The 24582-nt window shown below is 41.6% G+C and overlaps 1 protein-coding gene across 5 annotated transcripts in view; it reads left to right on the top strand.

The window, feature by feature from the left end:
* Txndc11 (thioredoxin domain containing 11) overlaps positions 1-24582 on the top strand; it is a 75983-nt gene that overhangs the window by 40017 nt on the left and 11384 nt on the right. For 3 of the 5 annotated variants that reach the window (XM_050136196.1, XM_050136187.1, XM_050136214.1), the window contains 3 exons: positions 12711-12823; positions 14835-15035; positions 20954-21746. In XM_050136196.1, the coding sequence (XP_049992153.1) occupies positions 12711-12823; positions 14835-15035; positions 20954-21746 (1107 nt within the window). The remainder of the gene's footprint in view (positions 1-12710; positions 12824-14834; positions 15036-20953; positions 21747-24582) is intronic. The other 2 variants (XM_050136206.1, XM_050136220.1) reach the window with 1 other exon arrangement.

Raw genomic sequence — 24582 nt, 5'->3', positions numbered from 1 at the left:
CTTGAATTTGTATATCTTAAGATTATGAAATTTGTTTGGTGAGGCTGTCTTTTTAAACTGACAAAACCTCTCAGCTGTCAAACTGTATCAGAGACCTTTGAGAAGGATAAAATTTTACTTGAGTTATTGATTAAAAAATGACAGAGTACTTACTCTATTGGCTACCTAGAGCCACTCCTCAGGGTCCTCCACAGTTGTTGAGGGTCATATTTGCCTTTTGTTATTTAACGCCAGGCTGCCAGGTTTTGAAAGATCCTGTGGGTTGATAAATCTGTTGGTAGACAAGCCTACATTGACCTGAGCAGCTAGGCAAGTTGATTTCATTTGATTCTTTGTCCACGTCTAAAGAGCTTCAGTTTAGATGAAAGTGGTTAGTGCTTTCACCTGATGAAGCGAATTGCAGATGGACATTGTTCTGTGCCCACATGTCTTCTGTCTTCTTTGGAGGAAGTAGAGTGCTGCTGCTAGGAGCCAGCCTGTTTCTGTTATGAAAGGTCTCTTAATAATTAACCATTTAAATGCCATGTTCCCCAGATCTCTGAGCATTCGAGGGCTGTTTATCAGGTATAGATAAGTGATAACTACAGCCTAGGATCTGCCTGGACAGCTGGGTCCAAGCTTGACTGTACTGGCTCTCAACTTAACAGGTGAGATTTATACTTGTGAAAGACAAAGAAGAAAAAACTGTTTGCAATAGAAACTTAGCGGTAGAACTGACAATCGTGGAGAACAGCTTAATATATTTTAAAGCAGAATTGAATCACATACACAGTATTTTTGTAAGAGAGTTAAGAGTACATACCAATTTAAAATATGAGGCTTACTGCTTTTTTAGTCTGGAATGGAATAATAAACAGATTATTTAAAACATTTTAACAGTAATATATGTACATTTATACCCAGTTGAATTTAAGTTTTATACACATGCTTAGTTAAAGCTAACTTATGTTTATTCATAGTTAACTTGAGTCACATGCATGTGTGTGCACACACACATATATATTAAACAGGAATTGGGTGAAGTGGATGTTTTGGTGGGTCCTACAAAAAGCATGCCACTGCACAAAACACACTTGTAGCAAAGTCAGTAAGAGGAATTTAAGGACAAGTAAACCGCAAGACTAGGCAAGGAATACCTCAGTAAAGATGGTGGGACTTGGTCACCTGACCTACCCTTAGTCAAGATGGTGGTGAGGTCACCTGACCTGCCATTAGTCAAAATGTTGGTGGTCATGTGTTGTACAGAGAAACCACATTTTTAGAGTTAACAGTGCACTCAGATTATTCTTAGACTGTAAACTTCTTATGCTGATCCAAGTATTAATTATTCACATGGGATTGCAAACTTCCTGGAAAATTTCCACCATGTACAGGAGCTACACCAGAAGTATGATCTTTATAAATGTCTTTATGTATGAAAAGTAAAGTTTTAGAACTGCAGTATGTTGGCATTGCTAGGCTCTGCTCTGTTCAGGCAACCTGTCCTTTCACACCGATGCAGTTAGACTGGCCTTTGAATGGCCCCGTTCAGTCTCTGGGTCAGGCTGTCAGCATATTTTTCTGCTGCAGCATATTCTGATGACTTTGGTGACTACCAAATAAGTGTCCTTATTGGCTAATTTTCCTGTTCTTCTAACTACAGCTGTTCTCCATGATTCACCTTTTCCTGTGTATTCTGTCATTTATGGGCTTGCAGTTCATACTTTATCTTAGGTGCTGTTTTTTTTCCACTGATATTTTCATTATCTGAATTTTACCTTTTAAATTTTTTAAAAAGGACTTGGGGAGTGGCTCAGTGATGGAGTATTTGTTAGCATGTGGAAGACCTAGGGTCCATCCCTAGGACTGGAACACATATTTCTTTTCCTTTCTCATCAACCTCTTCTTTAAGAACCTGGTACCTTTCAGCCGGGATTGACACTTGGAGATGAAGATCTCAGTGCTGGTGTACAATAATATATTATTTGTGTTTTAATAAATAAATCTTGCCTGAGGATCAGTATAAAACAGCCACACTGGTGAGCCATACAGGCCAGGCAGTGGTCACACACACCTTTAATCCCAGCAGCCACACTAGTTAGTTAGAGGCTGGGCAGTGGTGGTGCATGCCTTTAATCCCACACTAGAGAGGAATGTAAGACGGAGGAGACAGGTCTCATGCTCAGTCTTATTCTGAGGATTGATGGAGGCAAGATTGCCATTTCAGTTTGAGGTAGAAGTAAGAGCCTGTGGCTGGTTGCTTTGCTTTTCTAATCTTTAGGTTGAGCCTCATTATCTGTCTCTAGGTTTTTATTATTCATGTTATAGTTGGCGTTCAATGTTTGGGCTATGAATTCATGAAAAAGCCGTTTGTTTGCCTGTGGCTTTTTAGCCACTGGCAGAGGCTAAAGCAGCATGTGAAGCTCCAGCCCCATGTGAAGCTCCAGCCCCACTGGCTAGGCTTTCTTTTCTTTTTTTTTTCAAGCCTCTAAATGAGTTTGGGATTTTTCTGTTGTAGCCTCTCTGAAACAGTCTCTAGCTACCACCCAAACCCCAGAAGCACCTGGGCTCCAAACACCAAAGGACTCACCAGCCTTAGACTGATGGTTCTGCCTTCAGGCAGCCCCCTGCCACACATGGCTTTTTCTGAACCCGGTGCATTTTTCAGACAGCTGACACACACACTCTTTCGCTCCCCCCCAATGTGAGTTGAGGGCTTTCCCTGAACCCCCTTCTCAGGCTGCTGCCAAACTAGGTAGCTGCCTTGAAATCCAGTCAGGCTTTTACTGTTCTATACAGCAGCAAATAGGCTACATACCTTCATCAACATTGTTGGTAGATTTGGTAAGACAATTGGGAATTCTTAAAGGGAGGAATTAGTTAAAAAAGAGAGTCCCCCTCCCCACATTAAAAATGGGAAACACTATGACATTGGAGGAATTTGGGTCTCTGTATGAAATATGCTGGGCAGTTTGAAAATGGAATGATTAAATGAGAGGATATCTAATTTAGAAGAGATTTATGTAATGTCAGTTGTAAACTTATCCGCTTTATCATTTTTTGTCTTATCACTAAAAATGTTTATTAATCTGAGTGCTAGGATACACACCTTAGAAGAAAAAAATCATGAAAAAGATCACAGAGATATTCAAATCCAGACAGTGGAAAACCAATTCAGTGTTGAATTATAAGAATAGAGAGGAGCAGCATAAAGTTTTCAGACAACCAGCCTTAACATATCCAATTACAGGAATTGCCAAATGGCAGAGGCTCTGTTACAGCTAACAACTCCTTGCCAGTGTTAGATTTAAAGAGATTTAAGGAAGCAACAGTCTCATGGCATTCATTCACCTGTTGTGAAGCAAATGATAAACTTGTGGTCAGTTTCCTCTTTGTCCTTCTGGCCCTATACATTTGAAATCTGGCAGATGGATGTGTTCCATTTTGTAGAATTTGAAAACCTAAAATATGTATACCACACCATTGGTACCTATTCAGGTTTCCAATAGGAAACTGTTTTGAGTTCGGAAAAGCCTGATTGATTAATCACATATCTGCTAGAAGTCATGGCTATCACAAATAAAGACAGACAGTGCTCCAGCATATGTCTTTAAGAAAGTGAAACAGTTTTTTGCTTATTATATTTGTAGTGATAGGAGCGGCGGCCTGCAGCCCGGCTCCTGGCTAGCTTTACCTGAAATAATTACGTGGAAACTGTATTCTTTTAAACACTGCCTGGCCCATTAGTTCTAGCCTCTTATTGGCTAACTCTCACATCTTGATTAACCCATTTCTAATAATCTGTGTAGCACCATGAGGTGGTGGCTTACCGGGAAAGATTCAGCATGTCTGACCTGGTGGCTGGCACTATGGCGTCTGACTCACTTCCTTTCTTCCCAGCATTCTGTTCTGTCTACTCCACCCACCTATGTTCTGACCTATCAGGCCAAGCAGTTTATTAATTAACCAATGAAAGCAACACATACAAAGAAGACCCACCTACATCATTTCCCCTTTTTCTGTTTAAAAAAGAAAGGCTTTCATTTTCACATAGTAAAATCACATATAACAAAACCGTTATCAAGCAAGATTTACAGTTACAATATTTATATCTACTTTATCTTTTATTATAACTAAGGAAAACTATAACTATCCATTCTTCAACTCCATCAAAGACTCCAGAAGGATATAATATTACCTAAGTAAACAAGAAATAAGCAACTTCCAAAACTCTAGAAATGACAGAGACATCTCGCTGCCTGGACAGTCACCCAAAGTTCCTCTGTACCATTAGGGCATCCATCTTCAGCCTACAGGCCCATAGTATCCAGTAGACATTTCCATGAAGCAGGAAATTTCAAAGACAGTTCAGTCACTTTCCTTTGTGTCCTGCAGAATGTCTCGCAGACTCTTTCATGAGTTAGGAACCCCAAAGGATCATCTCACCTTTAGGCAAGTTCAGCAGTCCTCTCTCTGCGGGTTCTTTGTGTCCAGTTTATGCAACAGTCCAGGCAAAAGCAGTTTCTTGCCCAAATGACTATCAAACTCCATAAGGATCCTCTTTGATGCCCATTTTCTTCTTGAAGTAGATTGGTGTTGCCAGGAGCAGATGTGTCTCATTGTCATGAAAAACCCTAAGTTATTAAAACATTAAATGCCATATTCTGTAGTCTTTGAAAGATATGAAGAATGCCTATTTAACTGAAATATATCTCTATATATCTAGAAAATCTAACATGACTACAAGCTTGATTATTATTGATGATTATCCATTAACAGCCTATATTTCCTAATTATACATTACATTTTAAAAATGAACTACACAATCACAATACCTTAATCAATATTAGAAATACATATAACAAAATTGACCTTAAAATCCATACCAGTGCAAATATTCATATCTGTATCATATCCCCCTTTAAATATAAAAGATCGGTAGAGCATGAGACTCTTAATCTCAGGGTCGTGGGTTCGAGCTCACGTTGGGCACCACTCTGTAGTGATGAGGTGAGCAGGCCTCCTTTTCGTCCTGTCCAGATCCCACACGGCTAGCTTTAGACCCGAAATAACAACACACAAATTCATTTAAACACTGCTTGGCCCATTAGCTCTAGCCTCTTACTGGCTAACTCTCACATCTTGATTAACCCATTTTTAATAATCTGTGTAGCACCACGAGGTGGTGGCTTACCAGGAAAGATTCTAGCCTACGTCCGTCTCGGGTCGGAAAAGCATGGCATCTGCCTCACTTCCTTTCTTCCCAGCATTCTGTTCTGTCTATTCCATCCACCTATGTTCTGACCTATCAGGCCAAGCAGTTTATTAATTAACCCATGAAAGCAATAGAAAGAAGACCCACCTGCATCATATCTTAATCATATTGCAGGCATACCACACAATTCTACAAGTCAGACAGTTATAAAAATATCAAATCGAATTCTAAAGTATATGTTAAACAGGAAAGGATGAAAAATACCTATAGAAATTGATTGCATAATGCTTTATTAACTTTGAATTTTCTAAATGCTAATGAGAAAGGAACTGCAGCTTTGGAGAAACTTTGGAGAAAAGAAAAAAACCTACAGAATTAAACCAGCTGATATACCTTAAAGATATACTGACCTCAGAATGGAAACTAGGGACATGTGTTACCTTGGAGAAGGGGTTTTGCTTTTGTTTCTACAGGAGAAGAAAAGCTGTGGATACCAGAAAAATTGATAAGGGTTCTATTTGAACAAGAGATACCTCTTATTTAGAAGAGATGATAGTTCGTTAAGCCCCATGGCTGTTTAATATAAACTAACCTATAAAATCAACACATGCTTTTCATTTGGCATGAAATCAGAGATAACTTGCCAAAAGAGAATCTCCCAAAGTTATGGTTGGGGAAGGGTTCTGTTTCTGTCTTTTCAGGAGAATGAAGACATCCAGGTAAGGAATCTGAAGACCATTAGAAAATCGAGACATCTGAAGAAAAAGTACAAATCATCCAGAAACAATGAAACATCAAGAAAAGGAGTAAATTGACTATTGGCATATCACAATTCCAACAGGATAAAATTTCATAAATCTTTCCAAATGTTTGTTTCTGCTGTTCTCTACAGACATACAAATAATCTTTTTGTAGTTAAATTAAAAATTAAAGTGGCTTTGGAGTTGGAGTGTGGCTCTCTCCTCTAAACCCAAGCATGCTTATTTAATTGAAATCTAAAATCTCTGTCTCATGTCAGAAGACCCTCCTAATATGGGACAGAAGAGAAAGAAAAATTTGAGGACTATTTTACTGCTACTAATCTCATAATCCTTTAGCTTTATATTAACTCTTTAACAACTTTTCTTTTTCTTTTTAGTTTTTTTTAAGGTTTATTTAACTTTTTATTTTATGTGCATTGGTGTGAAGGTGTCAGATCCCCTGCAACTGGATCTTTAGACAGTTGTGAGCTGCCATGTGGATGCTGGGAATTGAACCCAGGTCCTCTGGAAAAGCAGTCAGTGCTCTTAACTGCTGAGCCATTTCTCCAGCCCCCTTTTTTTAGTTTTTCAAGACAGGGTTTCTATGTGGTGTAACTGTAGCTGTCCTGGAACTAGCTCTTGTAGACCAGGCTGGCCTTGAACTCTCAAGAGATTCTGCCTCTTCCTCCTAAGTGCTAGGATTAAAGGTATGCACCACCACTGCCCAGCTTTTAACAGCTTTTCGTTCTTTTTTTTTTAATTTTTTAAATTTTTTCGAGACAGCGTTTCTCTGTGGCTTTGGAGCCTATCCTGGGACTAGCTTATGTAAACCAGGCTGGCCTCAAAATCAGAGATCCCCCTGCCTCAGCCTCACGAGCGCTAGGATTAAAGGTGTGTACCACCACTGCCCGGCCTTAACAGCTTTTCTTAAGGTATAAAATTTATAAGATTAATTAATATATTTTAATTTTTTTGTCATATTAATATTCAACATAGTACTAACTAATTTTAGAAAAAAGTTTCATCTGTCTTCCTGTACATGATTTCGGGTTCAAGTATCCAAAAGAAACCTGGGGCCTAACGACTATAATCCTCCAAGACTGTAATAACACCACTAAGCTGAAAAACATCACCTAGAGATTGGCTTTGGACTATAAACTTCTCAGAACAATTTTGAGGTGGCTAGCTGAGATGATCCAGCCTAACAGACTACTCTAGCCAGGACTTGAGACAAACCCTGCACTTTCCTATTACACAGAGACTGGACAACAAATGATACAGCGACCTCTCTCAGGACTTGACAATTAACCCCAATTTTTCTTTTCAGGATCCCCTAAAGATGCCATTGCCCCTGGATAGACAGCAGGAAGTAAATTTAAGAATATAACACACACGTTCCCAAGAGGGGGTGGGTGGTTTTTTTTTTTTTTTTGGTCACTCAATGGGTAATGGATATTGTCATTATTTGGGGGGTTGGTTACAAGTTGTTATTGGTTACAATCAGGAGGAAAGTTGAACAAAAACAAAGGAGATTAGATTCAGGGTTCTTGTTTTGAAAAAAGGGATATAAATATAGGATAAAAGGGCAGATTATTGAATCTACTCTGAGAAGAAAAAGGGGAGGCTATAGATAAAAAGGAAGATTATTGAAGCATCTACTAGTTTTAAATATTTTACAGTGGATTGTTCTTTTGTATATTGTATTAAAATTTTGTTAAAACATACATATATACGTTTCTAATCTTGTTCAGTACACCTGTTTTAACAATGTAATGCAGATTTCTAGTCCTTGAAAATCATTATTACCAAGTGTTTGGATAATAAGGAAGTGCAGGTTAATAATTAGTCATCTAATATAATCGAACATGTAGTCACACTAGATATGTTTTCAAGATCAGACAGAAATATTTTAAATAGACAGGTGATCTTCAAACACTACAGAATATGGCATTTAAGATGTTTTAATAGCATAGTATCTTTTTTCTCTTTTTATGACAATGAGACATGTCTGCTCCTGGCAGCACCAATCTACTTGAGAGAAGACAGTGGGCATGGAAGAAACTCCACATTGAAGTTGAAGACTAGCTACTTAAAGTTTTTCTTGCTTACCAGATTCAGGAAGCAAGTTATGATAGAAAGTAAATTAGGTACAAAGCTTGGACTCATAGGATACATAATGGAGTATTTTCTCCGAATTTGTCAAATGCAAATGGACTAGACATTGTTGGTGTATTTATTGCCTGTATATAGTTATTGTACTAATTGTATATAGTTTTTCTTATTTCTTTCTTATTTTAGACAAAAAGGGAAATATAGTGGTATATTTGTGTTTTAATAAATCTTGCCTGAAGGTCAGTGCAAAGCAGCCACATTAGTCAGCCATACAGGCCAGACAGTGGTTGCACACCCCTTCAATCCCAGCAGCCATACTAGTTAGCCATTGAGGCTGGGCAGTGGTGGTACATGCCTTTAATCCCAGCGCTATAGAGGAATATAAAATGGGAGGAGATAGGTCTCACGCTTAGTGTCATTCTGAGAATTTGTGGAAGCAGGATCTCCATTTCGGTTTGAGGTAGAGGTAATAACCAGTGCCTGGCTGCTTTGATTTCTGATCTTCTTGTTGAACCTCAATATCTGTCTCTGGGTTTTTATTACTCGTGCTACCTGGGTGTACTCTTCAGCAGTATCAGCGAGACCTCACTTAAAGTCTAGCAGATAGAACCAGGAAGCGCTTGTGTTTATACTCTCATGATATACATGCATTCATATTTTTATATTACATACTTAACATGCAAATTAAAAGCCAGCTTATACAATGTCCTCTGATTCCAGTGTAACACATTTAACTTCCCCTCCTTCTTACCCTTCTAGTAAATATCCTGGTGCCCAAGGTTTACAATGTGCTTACAGAATTGCTGTTTATAGCCTTGTGGGAAACATTTCTTCCTTCCTTCCTTCCTTCCTTCCTTCCTTCCTTCCTTCCTTCCTTCCTTCCTTCCTTTCTTTCTTTCTTTCTTCTGATTTTATTGAGTTATACATTTTTCTGGGATTGTGATTTGTAGGCTGGCTTTCTTTGCTTTATGCTTAAAAACCACTTATGAGTGAGTACATACAATAATTGTCTTTCTGGGTCTGGGTTACCTCACTCAATATGATGTTTTTTAGCTCCAACCATTTGCCTGCAAGTTTCAAGATGTCATTATTTTTCTCTGCTGTGTAGTATTCCTCTGTGTAAACTTACCACATTTTCCTTCAGTCAAGGGTCATTTAGGTTGTTTTCAGGTTCTGGCTATGACAAACAATGCTGCTATAAGCATAGGAACACAGTCCTTGTGGTACAATTGAGCATCCTTTGGATATATACCCAAAAATGGTATTACTGGGTCTTGAGGAAGGTTGTTTCCTAATTTTCTGAGAAATGACCATACAGATATCCAAAGCGGCTGTACCAGTTTGCACTCCCACCAGCAAGGAGTGTTCCCTTTACCCCACAACCGGTTTCTCCAGCATAAGTTGTCATCAGTGTTTTTGATCTTGGCCATTCTTGGAATCTCAGAGTTGTTTTTTGATTTGCATTTCTCTGATGACTAAGGATGTTGAGTATTTCCTTAAGTGTCTTTCAGCCATTTTAGATTCCTGTGTTGAGAGTTTTCTGTTTAGATCTGTACTCCATTTTTTTGATTGGATTATTTGTTCTTTTGATGACCAATTCCTTGAGTACTTTGTATATTTTGGAGATCAGCCAATATGGGGTTGGTGAGGATCTTTTCCCATTCTGTAGGCTGTCATTTTGTTTTGTTGACCATGTCCTTTGCTTTACCAGAAGCTTTTCAGTTTCAGGAGGCCCCATTTGTTAATTGTTTCTCTCACTGTCTGTGCTAGTGGGGTTATATTTTGGAAGTGGTCTCCTGTGCCAATGCATTCAAGTGTACTTCCCACTTTGTCTTCTATGATGTTCAGTGTGGCTGGCTTTATGTTGAGGTCTTTGATCCATTTGGACTTGAGTTTTGTGCATGGTGATAGATATGGGTCTATTTTCATCCTTCTACATATTGATATCCAGTTATGCCAGTATCATTTGCTAAATATGCTTTCTTTTTTCCATTTGATATTTTTTGCTTCCTTGTCAACAATCAGGTGTTCATAGGTGTGTGGATTAATATTTGAGTCTTTTATTTGGTTCCATTGGTCCTCCTGTCTGTTCTTATGCCAATACCAGGCTGTTTTCAGTACTGTAGCTCTGTAGTAGAGTTTGAAGTCAGAGATTGTGATGTCTCCGGAAGTTCCTTTATTGTACGGGATTGGGAAACATATTTCTTTTTCTTTTTTTAAAATATTTATTTATTTATTTATTTATTTATTTATTTATTATGTATACAATGTTCTGCCTGTGTGTATGCCTGCAGGCCAAAAGAGGGTACCAGACCCATTACAGATGGTTGTGAGCCACCATGTGGTTGCTGGGAATTGAACTCAGGACCTTTGGAAGAGCAGGCAATGCTCTTAACCGCTGAGCCATCGCTTCAGCCCCCGGAAACATATTTCTTAATGAGATTTATGGACCTGGTCCAGTTCTCTTTGCTCCAAATTGTGCAGTTCTGTAGTCACTAAGGTTGGCTCTTCCTCCTCCACCCCTTGCTGTGGTGTTAATCATTTGCAGTTGTATTTGCTAGTGGTAGTATTCTACAGTAGTTTCCCTCCATTTCCTTTGGCTTCTTTTGGATTACGTGAACATGACTGTGGCTCTGAGTCAAGTGCAGACAGCCTTACTTGGGTATGCAGGCCTCCTCACAGACCACTCTTTTACTTTTTGGTTTAGTCTTCCTGCTTTTCTCTTGTGTCCTGTTAGACTTGTCGGGTTTTTTGTGTAAGTTGATTACTGTGGTAAGGAGGCATTCCTGCTGTTCTGCTTAGCTGTCCTCACTTGGCAATGCTGGAGTGTAGGGTTTGAAATTGAAGAACACTTTTTGTTGTTTGTGAGACAGGATCTCAGTATGTGACAGTTCAAGCTGTCCTAGAACTCTGCCTGCCTCTGCTTCCAAGTGCTGATACTAAAGTGTGCACCACCACACCTGGCTGAGGGTGACACTTTGTGTGTTGAATGCCTTCATATTTTTATACTTTGTTTATTTGGATGTAAGTTGGTAAAATTTGAAGTTTAAGATCTTCTTTAGTATCTGTAATAAGGCAAGAAAGTAGGACACAGTCTTCCTTGTGCCACCTTACTCATCCCCTTTATTTTAGAATTGTTTGAGCACTATAGTATTGCATGGTCCTTGAAGAATAGTGAAGACTAAGTGGATAAGGGTACTTGCTACCAAGCCTGACAACCTAAATTTTATCCCTAGAACTTATACCATACTTATGATATAGCAGGTCCACACACCGTAAATTTAAATTTAGTATCTGTTTACTTTTAGTAATAGAAGCCTCTCATGTGAGGATATCTTTCTTGTTCCAATAACAAACCAGTTTTGTTCTCCTTTCAGAGGCAGGTCTCCATATTTTGCCCAGCTTGGTCTTAAGCTCCTCCTAGGCTCAGGCATTCTTCTTGCCCCAGTTTCAGAGTGTCTGGGACTACTGTGTGCAGCTGTACCCCCTTTCAAGGTTCTTTATACACTTCTACTCTCCTATGTGCCCATAAGAAAAGAATACCTACTGTTTTTCAAGTATGAGGTGGTTTTCTGTTTCTTTAAACAAAAGTTCTGCTGTCTTGGAGATGTTTCTCTGCTTTATGGTAGTTCTGCTTCATCCTCCCTTACAGTATCTGCTAGCTAGTGTCCCTGAATGTGACTCCTCATACACATGTGAGATTGCTAGTGGTATTCCTTCTTTGTTCCTAGCAGTCCACAAACTTCTTTGTCAAGTGCCAAATTTTACCTTCTCTGCTAGTGTTGTATCATAGCTCCCATTGCTCTTAAGCCTTAAATTTCAGGCAGTTTGGCAGAAGTGTTATTATTTTTCTTTACTCAGAGTGAGATTGAGTATTTTTCATTGTAATGATTAGCCAGGTCCATTCCCTTTCTGTGGTGTGCCCATTTTAATCATTTTTAAATGTCAGTTTGTGTGACTTCTTTGTATATGCCAAATCCATTCATATAACTTATATTTATTGGCATGCAAATGCCTCTCAGTTGGAATAGCGCTTGCCTACCATGCATAAAACCATGGGTTTGATCTCTAGCATCCCATAAACTGTTTGTGATGACACAGTCCCACAGTACTGGGAAGGTGGAGGCAGGAAGATCAGAAGTTCATAATCATCTTCATCCAACTAAGGTACCAGCAATAAATAATAACTTGAATTTCTAAGAGGAATTTGGATGAAGGAAAGTCTAAATTAATAAATAAGACAATATAGGTTGTTAAAGGTACCATCAACATAGAATAGAGTCCCAACATCTCCCTGAGCTTCTGTCTACTGGGTCCTTACTATTGGGTGGGTAGTTAGGGAAGTTGAGAACAAGATGAGTGATGAGAAGGAGCTGGCCATGTCCAGAGACACCAGCTTATGCCTTGGCCCAGTGATAGGTTTGTTTGAGCAAGGGGAATAGGGTGGCAAAGCAGACACTTCAGCTCACTGCAGGTGGTTGTAGTCTCCTCAGCCTAAGTGATTGGAACGAAGAGTCCAATGTCAGCAGCTGCTCTTCCCAGGGCCAGGCCAGGTTAGCAACAGCCTTGCCTTAGGGGATAAGCACATTAGGACTGCATCAATGGGTTTGTGATTGTTTTAAGGCCTAGGCCTCCTCTTTAATAAAGGAAATTTTCTGTTTCAGATTACCTAGGAACAGTACGATTTGGGGTTATCACAAATAAACATCTTGCGAAACTGGTATCCTTAGTACACTCTGGAAGTGTGTATTTACATAGACATTTCAACACATCACTTGTAAGTATTTTCAAATCACATTTGTATTAGTGCAGTGGTTTTTAACCTTATGTAGGTCACAGACTCAATTGAGAACTGGATGAAATATATGGACCTCTCCCTAGAAAAGAGCACATTATTTTATGTGCAAATTGAGAAAGCTACCCTAGTAAGTATCTTTGCATTAGAGGGCTCTTGAATGCAGTCTAGAACTTGTTTGTTTAGAGTCTTACATTGTGATACAGTTTTGTTAGTTGTCCTTCTTGAGTGAAACTGTGGTTATTCAGTTGGTGATTTCTTACTCTAGGCCCAGGTTCTCTGAGATTAGCTTCCACTGGGCAGTGTTGTTCATTTATTCTTGTGAAGAGCAGGAATGTGAAGGGCTTTTCTCCTACAATAACAGTGGAGTGTTGAAGTTCTTGTCAAGACATAGGTAGACGTTGATAGCGTTTCACCTCAGAGATCCTAGGCTTTCATTGTCTCCTTTGTTCCTTGATTTATTTGCTTTTTTGCTGGGACCGCTGCCACTTCCCTACTTCTGAGCATTAAGCTTCACATCTGTGCCCTTGCTACTTTCACAGTTATTGCTGACAGGCTATTTTTCTGAAGTATTTTATTTTTAGTTACATTCATTAATTTTATCACACGTGCACACACAGACACACACACACACACACACGGAGGACCAAGGACAGTTTGCAGGACCTGATTCTCTCCTTCCACCATATATGTTCTAAGAGTGGAACACAGGTTGTTAGGCTTGGCAGCCCTTATCCAGTGAGCCATCTCGCTGGACCTCTGAGGTGTATTCATTTTGACAGGATTGCTAACTCTCAGCAGAACCACTGACTTTCAGATACAGTGACAATCTCTGCCCTTAGCTCAGGTAAAAGATCTTTCCAAGTGCTATTGAATACTCTCAGAGTGCCCTGGTTTGCCAGTCATTTCAACATCTGTCTATCTCTCATATCACAGATATTGTGCTTTTCTTCTTGATATTTCTATTCCTAAGTGTATTTTGTGTTTTCCAGGTGGGAATGTTCCTGGTGTGTTTTAAGCCCTCACTGTTGCACTCTGAGCATCACTGCTGTGATCGCTTCTCCCACTGCCTGCCCACTTTCCTTGTGCCTGACTAGCTTTTCACTTCATCTGCTTTGCTAGCTCTCATTTTCTTATACCACTGTTTTAGCCTACATGTATTTATAGCATAGGGCAGCGCAGAAGAGTAAATGGAGGAAAGGAGACCTGTGAAGTAATTATGAAACTGTCCAGGCTTGCTGCCTCATTTGGGTACTTTCAGTTGTTTATCAGCTAATGCCTTTTATCAAATGAAGCGTCATTGGAATAGCAGTGGGCACACTCATTGTAAGGTCATTTAAATCTCATTTCTAGTGAAATGCTTCATCTTGTGAAACCTTCCACTCTGGAAATATTTGAAGCTCTGATTTATGTCATTGGACTTTGAAAGATACTTTCATGTTACAGAAAAAGAAAGCAAAAATACGAAGTGTCTCTTTCCTTCCTGTTACACACAAAGTACGATCTGGGGCCTTGTGTAAGCTTAGGCCACTCACTGATTTGCTCCAGTGTTTGCTGAGTCCCTGTTCTGTCCAGGAATTTGTCCAGTTACTGGGGTGACCGTGAACAAAGTCTTTTGTAGCCTCTGCCTAGTGGAAATTTGACTCTGGCCGGTAGGCCTAGATTCTTTTATAAACACCTTGTGGTGCTCTCTTTAAATGACAGGGTATTAGAGGTCATTACAGCCACCTGAGGGCAGGGAGAGTATCTGTGGATAGCGAGTCTCTCAGCAAAAGGTGAACCCAGTGATATTGAAAGTGGCCTGCTGCCATGGTGGCATTCTCCCACATGTTGAGGATACGTGTGGAGGGGGCGAGGGCTGGCTTTGCAGCCAACAATGGTGCCTTTTCTCCCTCAGTGCGGCTTGGCCAGGCCTCTGGAGGACAGTGCTGGCACTCTGGCTCTGCCTTGTCTGCTCACCTTTGTTTCATTCTCTCACATTTATCCTTGGCAGGTCTTCCCAAGGGAGGTCATGAACTTCACTGCTGAGAACATCTATAAATGGGCCTCAGAAAACCAGGAGACCCTCTTCCGATGGCTGCAGCCCCATGGAGGCAAGAGTCTGCTGTTGAACAATGAGCTGAAGAAGGGACCAGCACTCTTCCTGTTCATACCTTTTGACCCCTTAGCTGAGAGCCATCCTCTCCTGGATGAGGTAGGACTTCTGGTGGTCATCTCATGGCTCTTCTTCCACATTTGGGGCACTAACCTATCATCAGAGTGGCCATCAGGAATAGGAGCTATGTATGGCTCAGTGGTCTCTGTTTATCTCAGGAATTCCCCCAGATTCTCTGACCATCTTTATTTGTTGCTTTGGTCATGGGTGACTAGAGAAGGGAAATGAAATTGCCTCCCTGACACAGACCAAACGCCCTCTTCCTCAGGTGACTGCACTGATGTTCCTGTTTATAGACAGTATTGGGAATACAAACAAGCTAGGAAATGCCACTGTTATGGCACCTGGCCAAGCCTCCAGCCTTGGCCACCTTGGGGGCAGCAACATAGTGGCCAGGTGCAGCAACAGTGATGGCCTTTTTCTCTAGACTTTTCTTGTTGTACAGATAGATAGGTTTTCAGAGACAGGTACTGCCTGGAGTCTTTCTTCCTTCCTCCTCTGCTTTCTGGAACATTCATTCTCTCTAGGCGTGAGTTTTATACATGGATTATTTGGAGGCACTTAGAGGGAGCAATAATAATCAGCAGAGAGCCTGGGATTGCTAAATTGGATTGACTAGGGTTTTATTTTTTTTCTTTCCCTCAAGGATCCATTGAGAATCTGACAGCCAGCCAATCTGACTGTGCCTGTCCCTGGGCCCCTCAGCACTGCTCTGAAGGCTAGAGCAGAACTTTTCACCAGCCAGACTCACTCTGCTGTTCTTCAGCATTTGATTCAAGATGTTATCCCCACTGCGAGTCTTCTCACTGATGCCAGTCTGGCTTTAAAGGAGGGAAGGAGAGAACAATGAAGTAGTTCTGTTCCTTCCTCTGCACTGGTCTTACAGCTTTGTTTCTTTGGAAAATGTGTGCTGCCGGAATGTTTTATGATCTTTTCCATGCCCATGCCTCTGCTGTTTAGATTAAGGTCTTTCCAGGAAAGACAAGGTTTCAGCCTTGTTGGTAGCTGTGGCTGTTTACTTCTGGGACATTGTCTTCCTTGCGCATGCAGAGTGGCCAGTAGTTGGCATGGGTCCAGACCTTCACTCCAGATGGTTGAGGTTGAGTTTGGCCCCAGAGGGAGGCCTTGCTTTCAGCCTTTTGTCCTCACATGAGCATCTCCCCACATCTTCTGTTTCTAGCATCTACCAACAGGCCTTTTTAAATGAGTCACCTGGGCTCCTAGGGTGCTCTGTAGCAGGTGGGGTTTGTTACCCTACATCCACATATAGGTGGGATGACCCATCATAATACTGTGTATTCTTGAGACAAGCAACGTCTGCCCAGGACTTCCCTCTATGTGTCAGGTCAGTCTGGCCAGTGTTCATTGAGTCCTGGGAGGTAGTGGGGAAAGAAGTGTGTGGCAACTGTAGGCATCTGGTCTCAGAAGCTGGTCCAGTTGGGAACTAAGAGCCTGCTCTTTACTCAGAGGACAGTTGGACCCTAGCCAGAATGCGGTCAGGAAGTAGCAGAAGAGGAAAATGATGTTCCAGAGAGCAGGAGCCTAGCAGAAGAGGGGAGGAGAGGCTTGGCAGGAAGAGTGTCACACTTGGGTAAGGAGAGCTGTCAGCTCAATAGAGAGTTCAGGGCAGCTTTGTTTTTCATTGTAGGCCTAGGTCTGGGCAAAAAAATGGAAAGAACTTACACTTTTGAGGGCATAGTAGGCAAGGGCCCTTGTGACAGCTGTGGGCTTCATGTAGGTCAGAAGTGGCCAAGTGGTGGCTGTACCAACCTAGGAATGGGCAACTGTTCTACATAGACACCAACCATTAGCATGTATACCCAATATCTATCTGCACGTGTGCACACAAAGAAAACATAGATGCTGACACCTGGGTCACTGTTCCCTCGTGTCCCTCGAGCATTTCTAAGACATCATGCAACAACACACTAGTAGTCAAAGTTTCTGTTTCGGCCTGCAGTGTCCTTTTGACTTGTTCTCCACTCTGAACAGTCTTTCAGGCATTCACAGCATAAGTCAAGTAAGCAGAGGCTTCTAGATTTATGAATGTCTTTGATAGAAGAGAACAGAAGTGTTGACAGCACGGACTTTACAGTTGTTTCCCAAGTTTTTAATTATTTACATTAATTAAATATGACATAGATTCAAACACATTAACAGGATGTACCATGAATTTTGTTTTCAAAACTGTTCTTTAAGAGGGTTATGATGTGAAAAACCAACATAGTTCACAGAAGAGAAATGAAACACAACTAATAAAAACTCAGAGACAGAAATTGGGGTTCAACCTGAAGGTCAGAAAAGCAAAGCAGCTAGCCACTGACTCTTACCTCTACCTCAGTCCGAAAATGGAGATCCTGCCTCCAGGAATCTCAGAATAATACTGATACTGAGATCTGCCTCCTCCTAATCTTCTCTGGGGCTGAGATTAAAGGTGTGCACCACTGGGATTAAATGCATGTACTGCCTGGTTTCTCTGGCAAGCTAGTGTGGCTGCTGGGATTAAAAGCGTGTGTTATCACTACCTGGTCTGTAAGGCTGACCAGTGAATCTGGTTCACTCTCCAATCTTCAGGCAAGCTTTATTTATTAAAATGTAAATGAAATGCCACTTTTTTATTATTTGTCTAAAATAAAAGAAGACTATAACTAATAAAAGAAAAACTATATACAATGAGTATAATAACTATATATAATATATACAGGCAATAAATACATCAACAATGTCTAGTTCATTTGCATTTGACAAATTTAGAGAAAACACTCCATTTCTATCTTATTTTGGTGATTCCAAAATCTAGTACCTAATTTACTTTCTAACATAACTTGCTGTTTTTGTTTTTGTTTTTGTTCCCCCCCCCCCCCCCCCGAGACAGGGTTTCTCTGTGGTTTTGGAGCCTGTCCTGGAACTAGCTCTTGTAGACCAGGCTGGTCTCGAACTCACAGAGATCCGCCTGCCTCTGCCTCCCAAGTGCTGGGATTAAAGGCATGTGCCACCACCACCCGGCATAACTTGCTTTCTGTATCAGTAAACAAGGGAAACTCTGTTACTGTCTAGTCTTCAACACTCTCAGAGACCCAAAAGGGAATAATAAATTAACTGAGTAAGCAGCAAGTGCCAGCAAGCGACTTCCAAAAAATGTGAGAAATTACAGAAACAGCTAGCTACCTGGACAGTCACGCAAAGTCCCTCTGCAACATTGGGGCATCCATTTTTGGCCCACAGGCCTAGCATATCCAACAGACTTTTTTGTGTCTGGCTTGTCTAATTAGGACAGCATACTGTCAACAGTCAAGGCAGGGACATTTTCTTGCCCAGTGGCTTACTTTTGCCACAAAGAAAGTAAACTCCATATGGAGAATAATATTGCCCCACAGAAATGTATGTACAGTATGTTTTAGCAAAATTAGTCTCAATATACAAAATTTGTATACAATATACTAAAGTCTAATCCAGTGTAAAACATTTAAAACTAGTAGTTGCTTTTTAAGATTCAGTGATCTACCTTTTTATCTTAATATCTATATCCTCCCCTTTTTTCAGAGTAGATTCAAAAATCTACCTTTTATCCCCCTTTTTTTCTTACAAAACAAGATCATATCTATATTCTCCCTTTTTTGAACGTTGAATCTAATTTCCTCTGTTAGCTTTTTTCCTGACCATTATCCCTAACAACTTATAGCCAACACACTAAACAAAGACAAGCATCCATAACCCATATTTTGGAAATGTGGGCATAATTTTCTAGGCTACTTCCTGTTGATTGGGGGGTGCTTGATAATCTCATGAGTACCCCCACAAAATTTATGATTATGGTCAAGTCCTGACTGTAGTATTCTGTGATGCTGGACCATCTCAGACAGCAATCTTGAAACTGTGCTGGATGTCCAACTCAGATGAAACTGCAACAGAGGTGTGCTAAAATGGTGGATCATCTGGGCTATCTGCTCCTATCAGAGATTTTCAGGGGGTCTTCCTTGATCAAACCACAACCTCTCATTTCCTGTGGAAACAAGAGCAAAACCTCTTTTCCAAAGTAACATATATTTTGACTTAAATTTTGAAGTCAAGGCATTTTCAAAATGTATAGGTTATATTAATCCAGCAACATTTATAATCAAATGTCTTTTAGGAGCTGTTGCTCCCTCAGCAGTCAAACAATTCAAAGACAGCACAATAATGTACAGTATCCAGGCTCTGTGTATTTTCCATCTTTATGTGGAAACTAAGCCAGGTGGATGGGAGCTGGGAGCGCTAGGTTTTTCTCCCAAACTCAGGTTCATACATATGTACACACTTCTTTGCAAGATTTTTATGTAGCCCAGGCTAGCTTCATTAAGTAGCTGAAGATGACCTTAAACTTGAGAGTAAGGTGATTACTCTCTTCAAGAAAAGATATTGTGCACATGTCTCTGAAATGCCGATTGTTCGCCTGTGCCCAAACTTGGTCCTATCAGTGAGGCCATAAAACCTGTAAAGAAAAGGGATGTTGTAGCAGAAGTTTTTGAGGCTGTGGGAGGGTGTCAAGGACTAGAAGTGCAGAAGCTACTTCAGAGTGGGGTTGCCTTTTCCTGAGCAGCCTCCCTTTTTTTGAGGGTCATAGGAACAGCTTGAGGAAAAGGCAGGGTCCTGGGCCAGGCATCAGAAAGGTGCAGCATTATAAGAGGGCCTGGTCTGGTCTAAATGGGGGTGGCACCAGCCTGGAAAGGCAAACCAAACCAACAGTAAAGGCAAATGTATTTGTCCTACAGGTAATAGAAAGCCTCCAAATATTACCTACCCAGGGAGTATCCATTATGCTTAGGGTCATACTTGAGAAAGAAACATCAGCATGGAAAGTTCAATTGGAAGAGGAGGGTGGTGGCCTGAGGAGACTGAGCAGAAATAGAGGATGAGCTGTTCTCTAGCCTGATGATGCTGAGACCCAGCCACAGTGGCGAGGGAGGGGAAGAGGTGCTCTAGAAAGGGAAGATAGGTATGGATAGTTGGGAATGGGCTAGATTGGTGATCTCCTGGAAGGCATGAATATATTTGCGAGAATAAATGCTGTAAATTTACTTAAATCTGTACATGTGTTTGGGAAGTTTTCAGACTTATTAAAGATGGAGAAAATGGCAGCACAGGGGAGTATTAAAGGTGTAAAGAAAGTACACTCACTTGGAAGGCAAGAGGGTTCAAGTCTTTTCTGATTCTTTAATGGTCTGGACACATACCTGAGCTGAGCAGTTTTATGGGCTGGACTTCATTTATCTGTGGTGGGCAGACATTTCCAGAACCTTCTAACTCAGAGCAATGGTTTCGTGCTTGCAGAGAGAGGGGCGTGTTGTAAGACATAGACCTGTGGCACACACCTTTAATTCCAGCACTTAGGAGGCAGGTGCTGGCACATCTCTGTGAGTTCAAGGCCAGCCTCGTCTACAGAATAAGTTCCAGGGTAGCTAGAGCAGAAGAGTTTTGGTGTGATCACTTCTCCTTTGAGGCAGCCTATGTCTGGGCTTGTTGTAGGAGCTGCGGGCTGCATTCCTGCCGCCCCAGCTCCCAGCCGCCTGGCTAGCTTATGCCCCGAGATAACAACACACAAATTGTATTCTTTTAAACACTGCCTGGCCCATTAGTTCAGCCTCTTAACCTATTTCTAATAATCTATGTAGCACCACGAGGTGTGCTTACTAGGAAAGATTCAGCATGTCTGACCTGGTAGCTGGCTGCATCGCGTCTGCCCTGGAGAGAGCTGCATGGGGTCTGAGCTCACTTCCTCTTCCTCCCAGCATTCTGTTCTGTTTACTCCGCCTATCTAAATTTTAACCTATCAGGGCCAAGGCAGTTTCTTTATTTAACCAGTTACCTTCCTCCATCATGGGCTCCTGCCTGTGACTCAGGGATGCCATTCAGGTAGCACCGCTGCCTTCTCTACATCCATAATCCTTGTCTCTTACCAGCTCTGTCCTGTTTTTCAGATCACCGAAGTGGCCTTGGAGTATAATAACTGTCATGGGGACCAGGTGGTGGAACGCCTTCTTCAGCACCTTCGGCGGGTGGAGGCACCTGTGTTCCAGTCCTTGGCACCAGAGCTGCCAGCCCCAATGCCTGATGTTCAGCTGATGGCAGCGTCCCCTTGCTGTAACACAGTGGTGCTGCCCCAGGGTCCAGCCTTCTCCAGAACCCACAATGTCTGTGAGCTGTGTGTCAACCAGACAGTAGGTGGTACCAAGCCGAGCTCAGTGAGTGTGCCACAGTGCAGCTTCTTTGAGATGGCAGCCGCTCTGGATTCTTTCTACCTCAAGGAGCAGACTTTTTATCACATGGTGTCGGGCAGCATAGAATGCAGCAATTTTTTAATCTCTTACAGTCCTTTCAGCTACTACACTGCATGTTGCAGGACCATACCCCGGGGCATGGCAAGCTTCACTGGCTCTGAACAGGATGTCTTTACAGCCCCGGCCATTGCATTCTCTTCCCTAGAGAAGAGCTGTGAGGCCACTGCCCCGAGCTCCATTCCTCACATTGAGGAGAACAGGTACCACTTTCCTGAAGTGGACCTCACTAGCACAACCTTCACAGGCCTGAGCTGCAGAACCAACAAGACCCTGAATATCTACCTTTTGGATTCCAATTTATTTTGGTTATATGCAGAAAGACTGGGTGCCCCAAGCTCTGCTCCCGTGAAGGAGTTTGCAACAATTGTTGATGTGAAAGAAGAGTCGCACTATATCTTGGATCCCAATCAAGCCCTCATGAAGTTCACTCTAGGTACTGTAGGTGGTGTGTCTCCCTGAGCATGATAAGCTTTGCTTAGCTTAAGAGCTGTAACTTACATTGATGGTCTCATTATTCCTGGTCGTGGGGTGATGCCAGCTTCATTGCTCATTTGAAGTCTTCAGACAACCGACCATAAGTTGTCTTTGTCTGTTGGTCAGTTTGAAAAGAAGCCAGTTTGCCTAGTAAAAAGAGTAGAAGCTTCCAGCTGCCAAATTCTGGTTGAGTTTGTCAGCTAACCTATGGGAGCTAAGGGACCAAGACTGGCAACTTCTGACGCATTTCCAAGGCTGAACAACATTAATCCCAGGAACCTGGCTCCCATGCCAGACAGACTGGCGAGAGCCTTTTTAGTGGGACGTGCAGGGGCTGATGAACATGGCCATTAGTAGCACCAGTAATGAGAAGGAAGCAGAAAGGAGTGAGCTTAGACTTTGTTGCTCATTCTTGCTTCACAGGGTTGAATGTAGAAGTGTCAGGGCCAGTGGGCCCCATTTGTTCTACTGAAGTTTTACTGCATGTTGGGGAAGCCTACCTTGACCTGCCCCCCCAGTCCCTACATTGCAACGCACAAGTGTTGAGAGCAGGTTGCAAACCAGTGAAATCCACTTGGGATGACCTAAGGCTTTACTGTGGGAAAGTTCCCCAGAGCTGGCTCCTGGGCCTTGGCAGCAACAGCAGCAGATGGACTCATGCTGTCCTGTTCCCAGGACTCTGCTGAATGAAGTGAAGGCCCTGACATACAACACAGGAAAGTGAGAATTCAAAAGTCTTGTTAGTTCAGCATCACTGGAAGTACAGGGAGAGCCAATGTCAAATGGAGAGAAGAGGAATTTAATAGCCGGCTCCCTAGGTACTAGTCTTTTTGGCTATGCTTTCATCAGACCAGGTGAATCCTTCACATTAGCCACCTTCGTGAAAGGACTCACATAACGTTGGCTCTTCTGTATCAGATTCTAATGATTACAAGAGCTCCTCAATGCTCAAAGTAAACCTGTGATCAGTTGTCACTTTATAGAGTCCAGTTACTCCCAACTCATGATATGTTGGTATAGTAGACGTTCATAAAATGAACAACTGTGTAGTTATTTTGTTTTGACATTTATGTATTTTTATTTTATGTACATGGGTGTTTTGCTTCATATATGTCTGTATACCAACATGTGTGTAGTATCTGCAGAGGCCATAAGAGGATAACAGATTCCTGAACCACCATGTAGGTGCTAGGAATCAAACCTAGGTCACTGGAAGAGCAGTCAGTCAGTGCTCTTAACTGCTGAGCTATTTCTCTATCTCCCCAAGCCATGTAGCTTAAAATTTTATTTTTATTTTTTTTACGTGTATGATATTTTGCCTGCATGTGTAGAAGCAGCGGTGGGCTGCGTCCCGCCACCTGGCTAGCTTTACACCTGAAATTAAACACTGCCTGGCCCATTAGTTTCAGCCTCTTATTGGCTAACTCTCACATCTTGCTTAACCTATTTCTAAAAATCTGTGTAGCACCACGAGGTTCAGCATGTCTGGCCCCATGGCGTCTGGCTCCCTGCCTTCTTCCTCCCAGCATTCTGTTCTGTTTACTCCGCCTACCTAATTTTCTGTCCTATCAAAGGCCAAAGTAGTTTCTTTATTAACCAATGAAAGTAATACGTAGACAGATGACTCTCCTACATCATTTTGCCAGCATGCATGCCTGGTACCTAGAGAGGTTAGAAGAGGGCATTGGATCTCCTGGAACTGGAATTGTAGGCAAATTGTGAGCTACTAGGAAGATGCTGAAAATTGGACCTCTAGAGGAGCAGCTGATGCTTTTTACCAATAGGCTGTCTTTCCACACCCCTCAACCATGTTTTTGTTACTGTTATTTGGCTTTTTTTCTTCTTCTTTGAGATAGGGTCTCTCTCTCTCTCTCTCTCTCTCTCTCTCTATAGTCCTGACTATCCTAGAATTCACTATGTAGACCATGCTGGCTTCAAACTCAGAAAGATCCACCTGCCTCTGTCTTTCAAGCATGGAATTAAAGGTGTGCACCATCACCCCCAAGTGAGTGTATAAGTTTTAAAGTAAATGGTGATTGGCTTCTCTGGATTCTGTGAGTAATACTCAGCTCAGAGAAGCTCAGACACATTAATTTACAGGTTTCTTGAAAGAAGCCCTCTTTGGGTTCATTTTATCTTCTGTATCAACTATCTTCTATTGTCTATATTCCTCTTTTTTTTTTTTTTTTTTTTTTGTTTTTTGAGACAGGGTTTCTCTGTAGCTTTGGTGCCTGTCCTGGAACTAGCTCTTGTAGACCAGGCTGGCCTCGAACTCCCAGAGATCTGCCTGCCTCTGCCTCCCGAGTGCTGGGATTAAAGGCGTGAGCCACCACCGCCCATCTATTTTCTCTATTCTGTATCAGCTGTTTATCTTCTGTGTCAGCTAGTGTCTGTTGGGCCAGCTATTCTATACTTGGTAGCAGTTTTGAGAATCTTTGTAAAATAAACAAATTACTTAGGGGGTTAACTCCTAAGTCAACTGTCCCTAGAGTGGCTTTAGAATTTAAGCCTCATTCAGATTGGGCAGTCTTGGTTTCACAGTCCAAAACTATAGCCAACTAAGTGAACTAAGTGTTCAGCTGTGATAAGAGCATGTCTTTAATGTTCACATGATACTCTTCACTTCCTCCTGCTTCTGCAGAGTGAGTCATTGTTAAGACTTCCCATTGGAGGAAACTGGAAGAGATAAGCAAAGATCAGACTAGTGTTGTTGCTTCTCTGAGGCAGAAGATTCTGAGATGGTTCCATTAGTGGGAAGGGTGAGATTGCTGGGTTAAGTTAGGGCTTTTATTTCT

Source organism: Alexandromys fortis, unplaced genomic scaffold (assembly GCF_014885135.2).
Source record: "Alexandromys fortis isolate MF-2015 unplaced genomic scaffold, M_Fortis_MF-2015_v1.1 scaffold_29, whole genome shotgun sequence".
NCBI lineage: Eukaryota > Metazoa > Chordata > Mammalia > Rodentia > Cricetidae > Alexandromys > Alexandromys fortis.
This window is presented reverse-complemented; position numbering and strand designations above follow the sequence as displayed.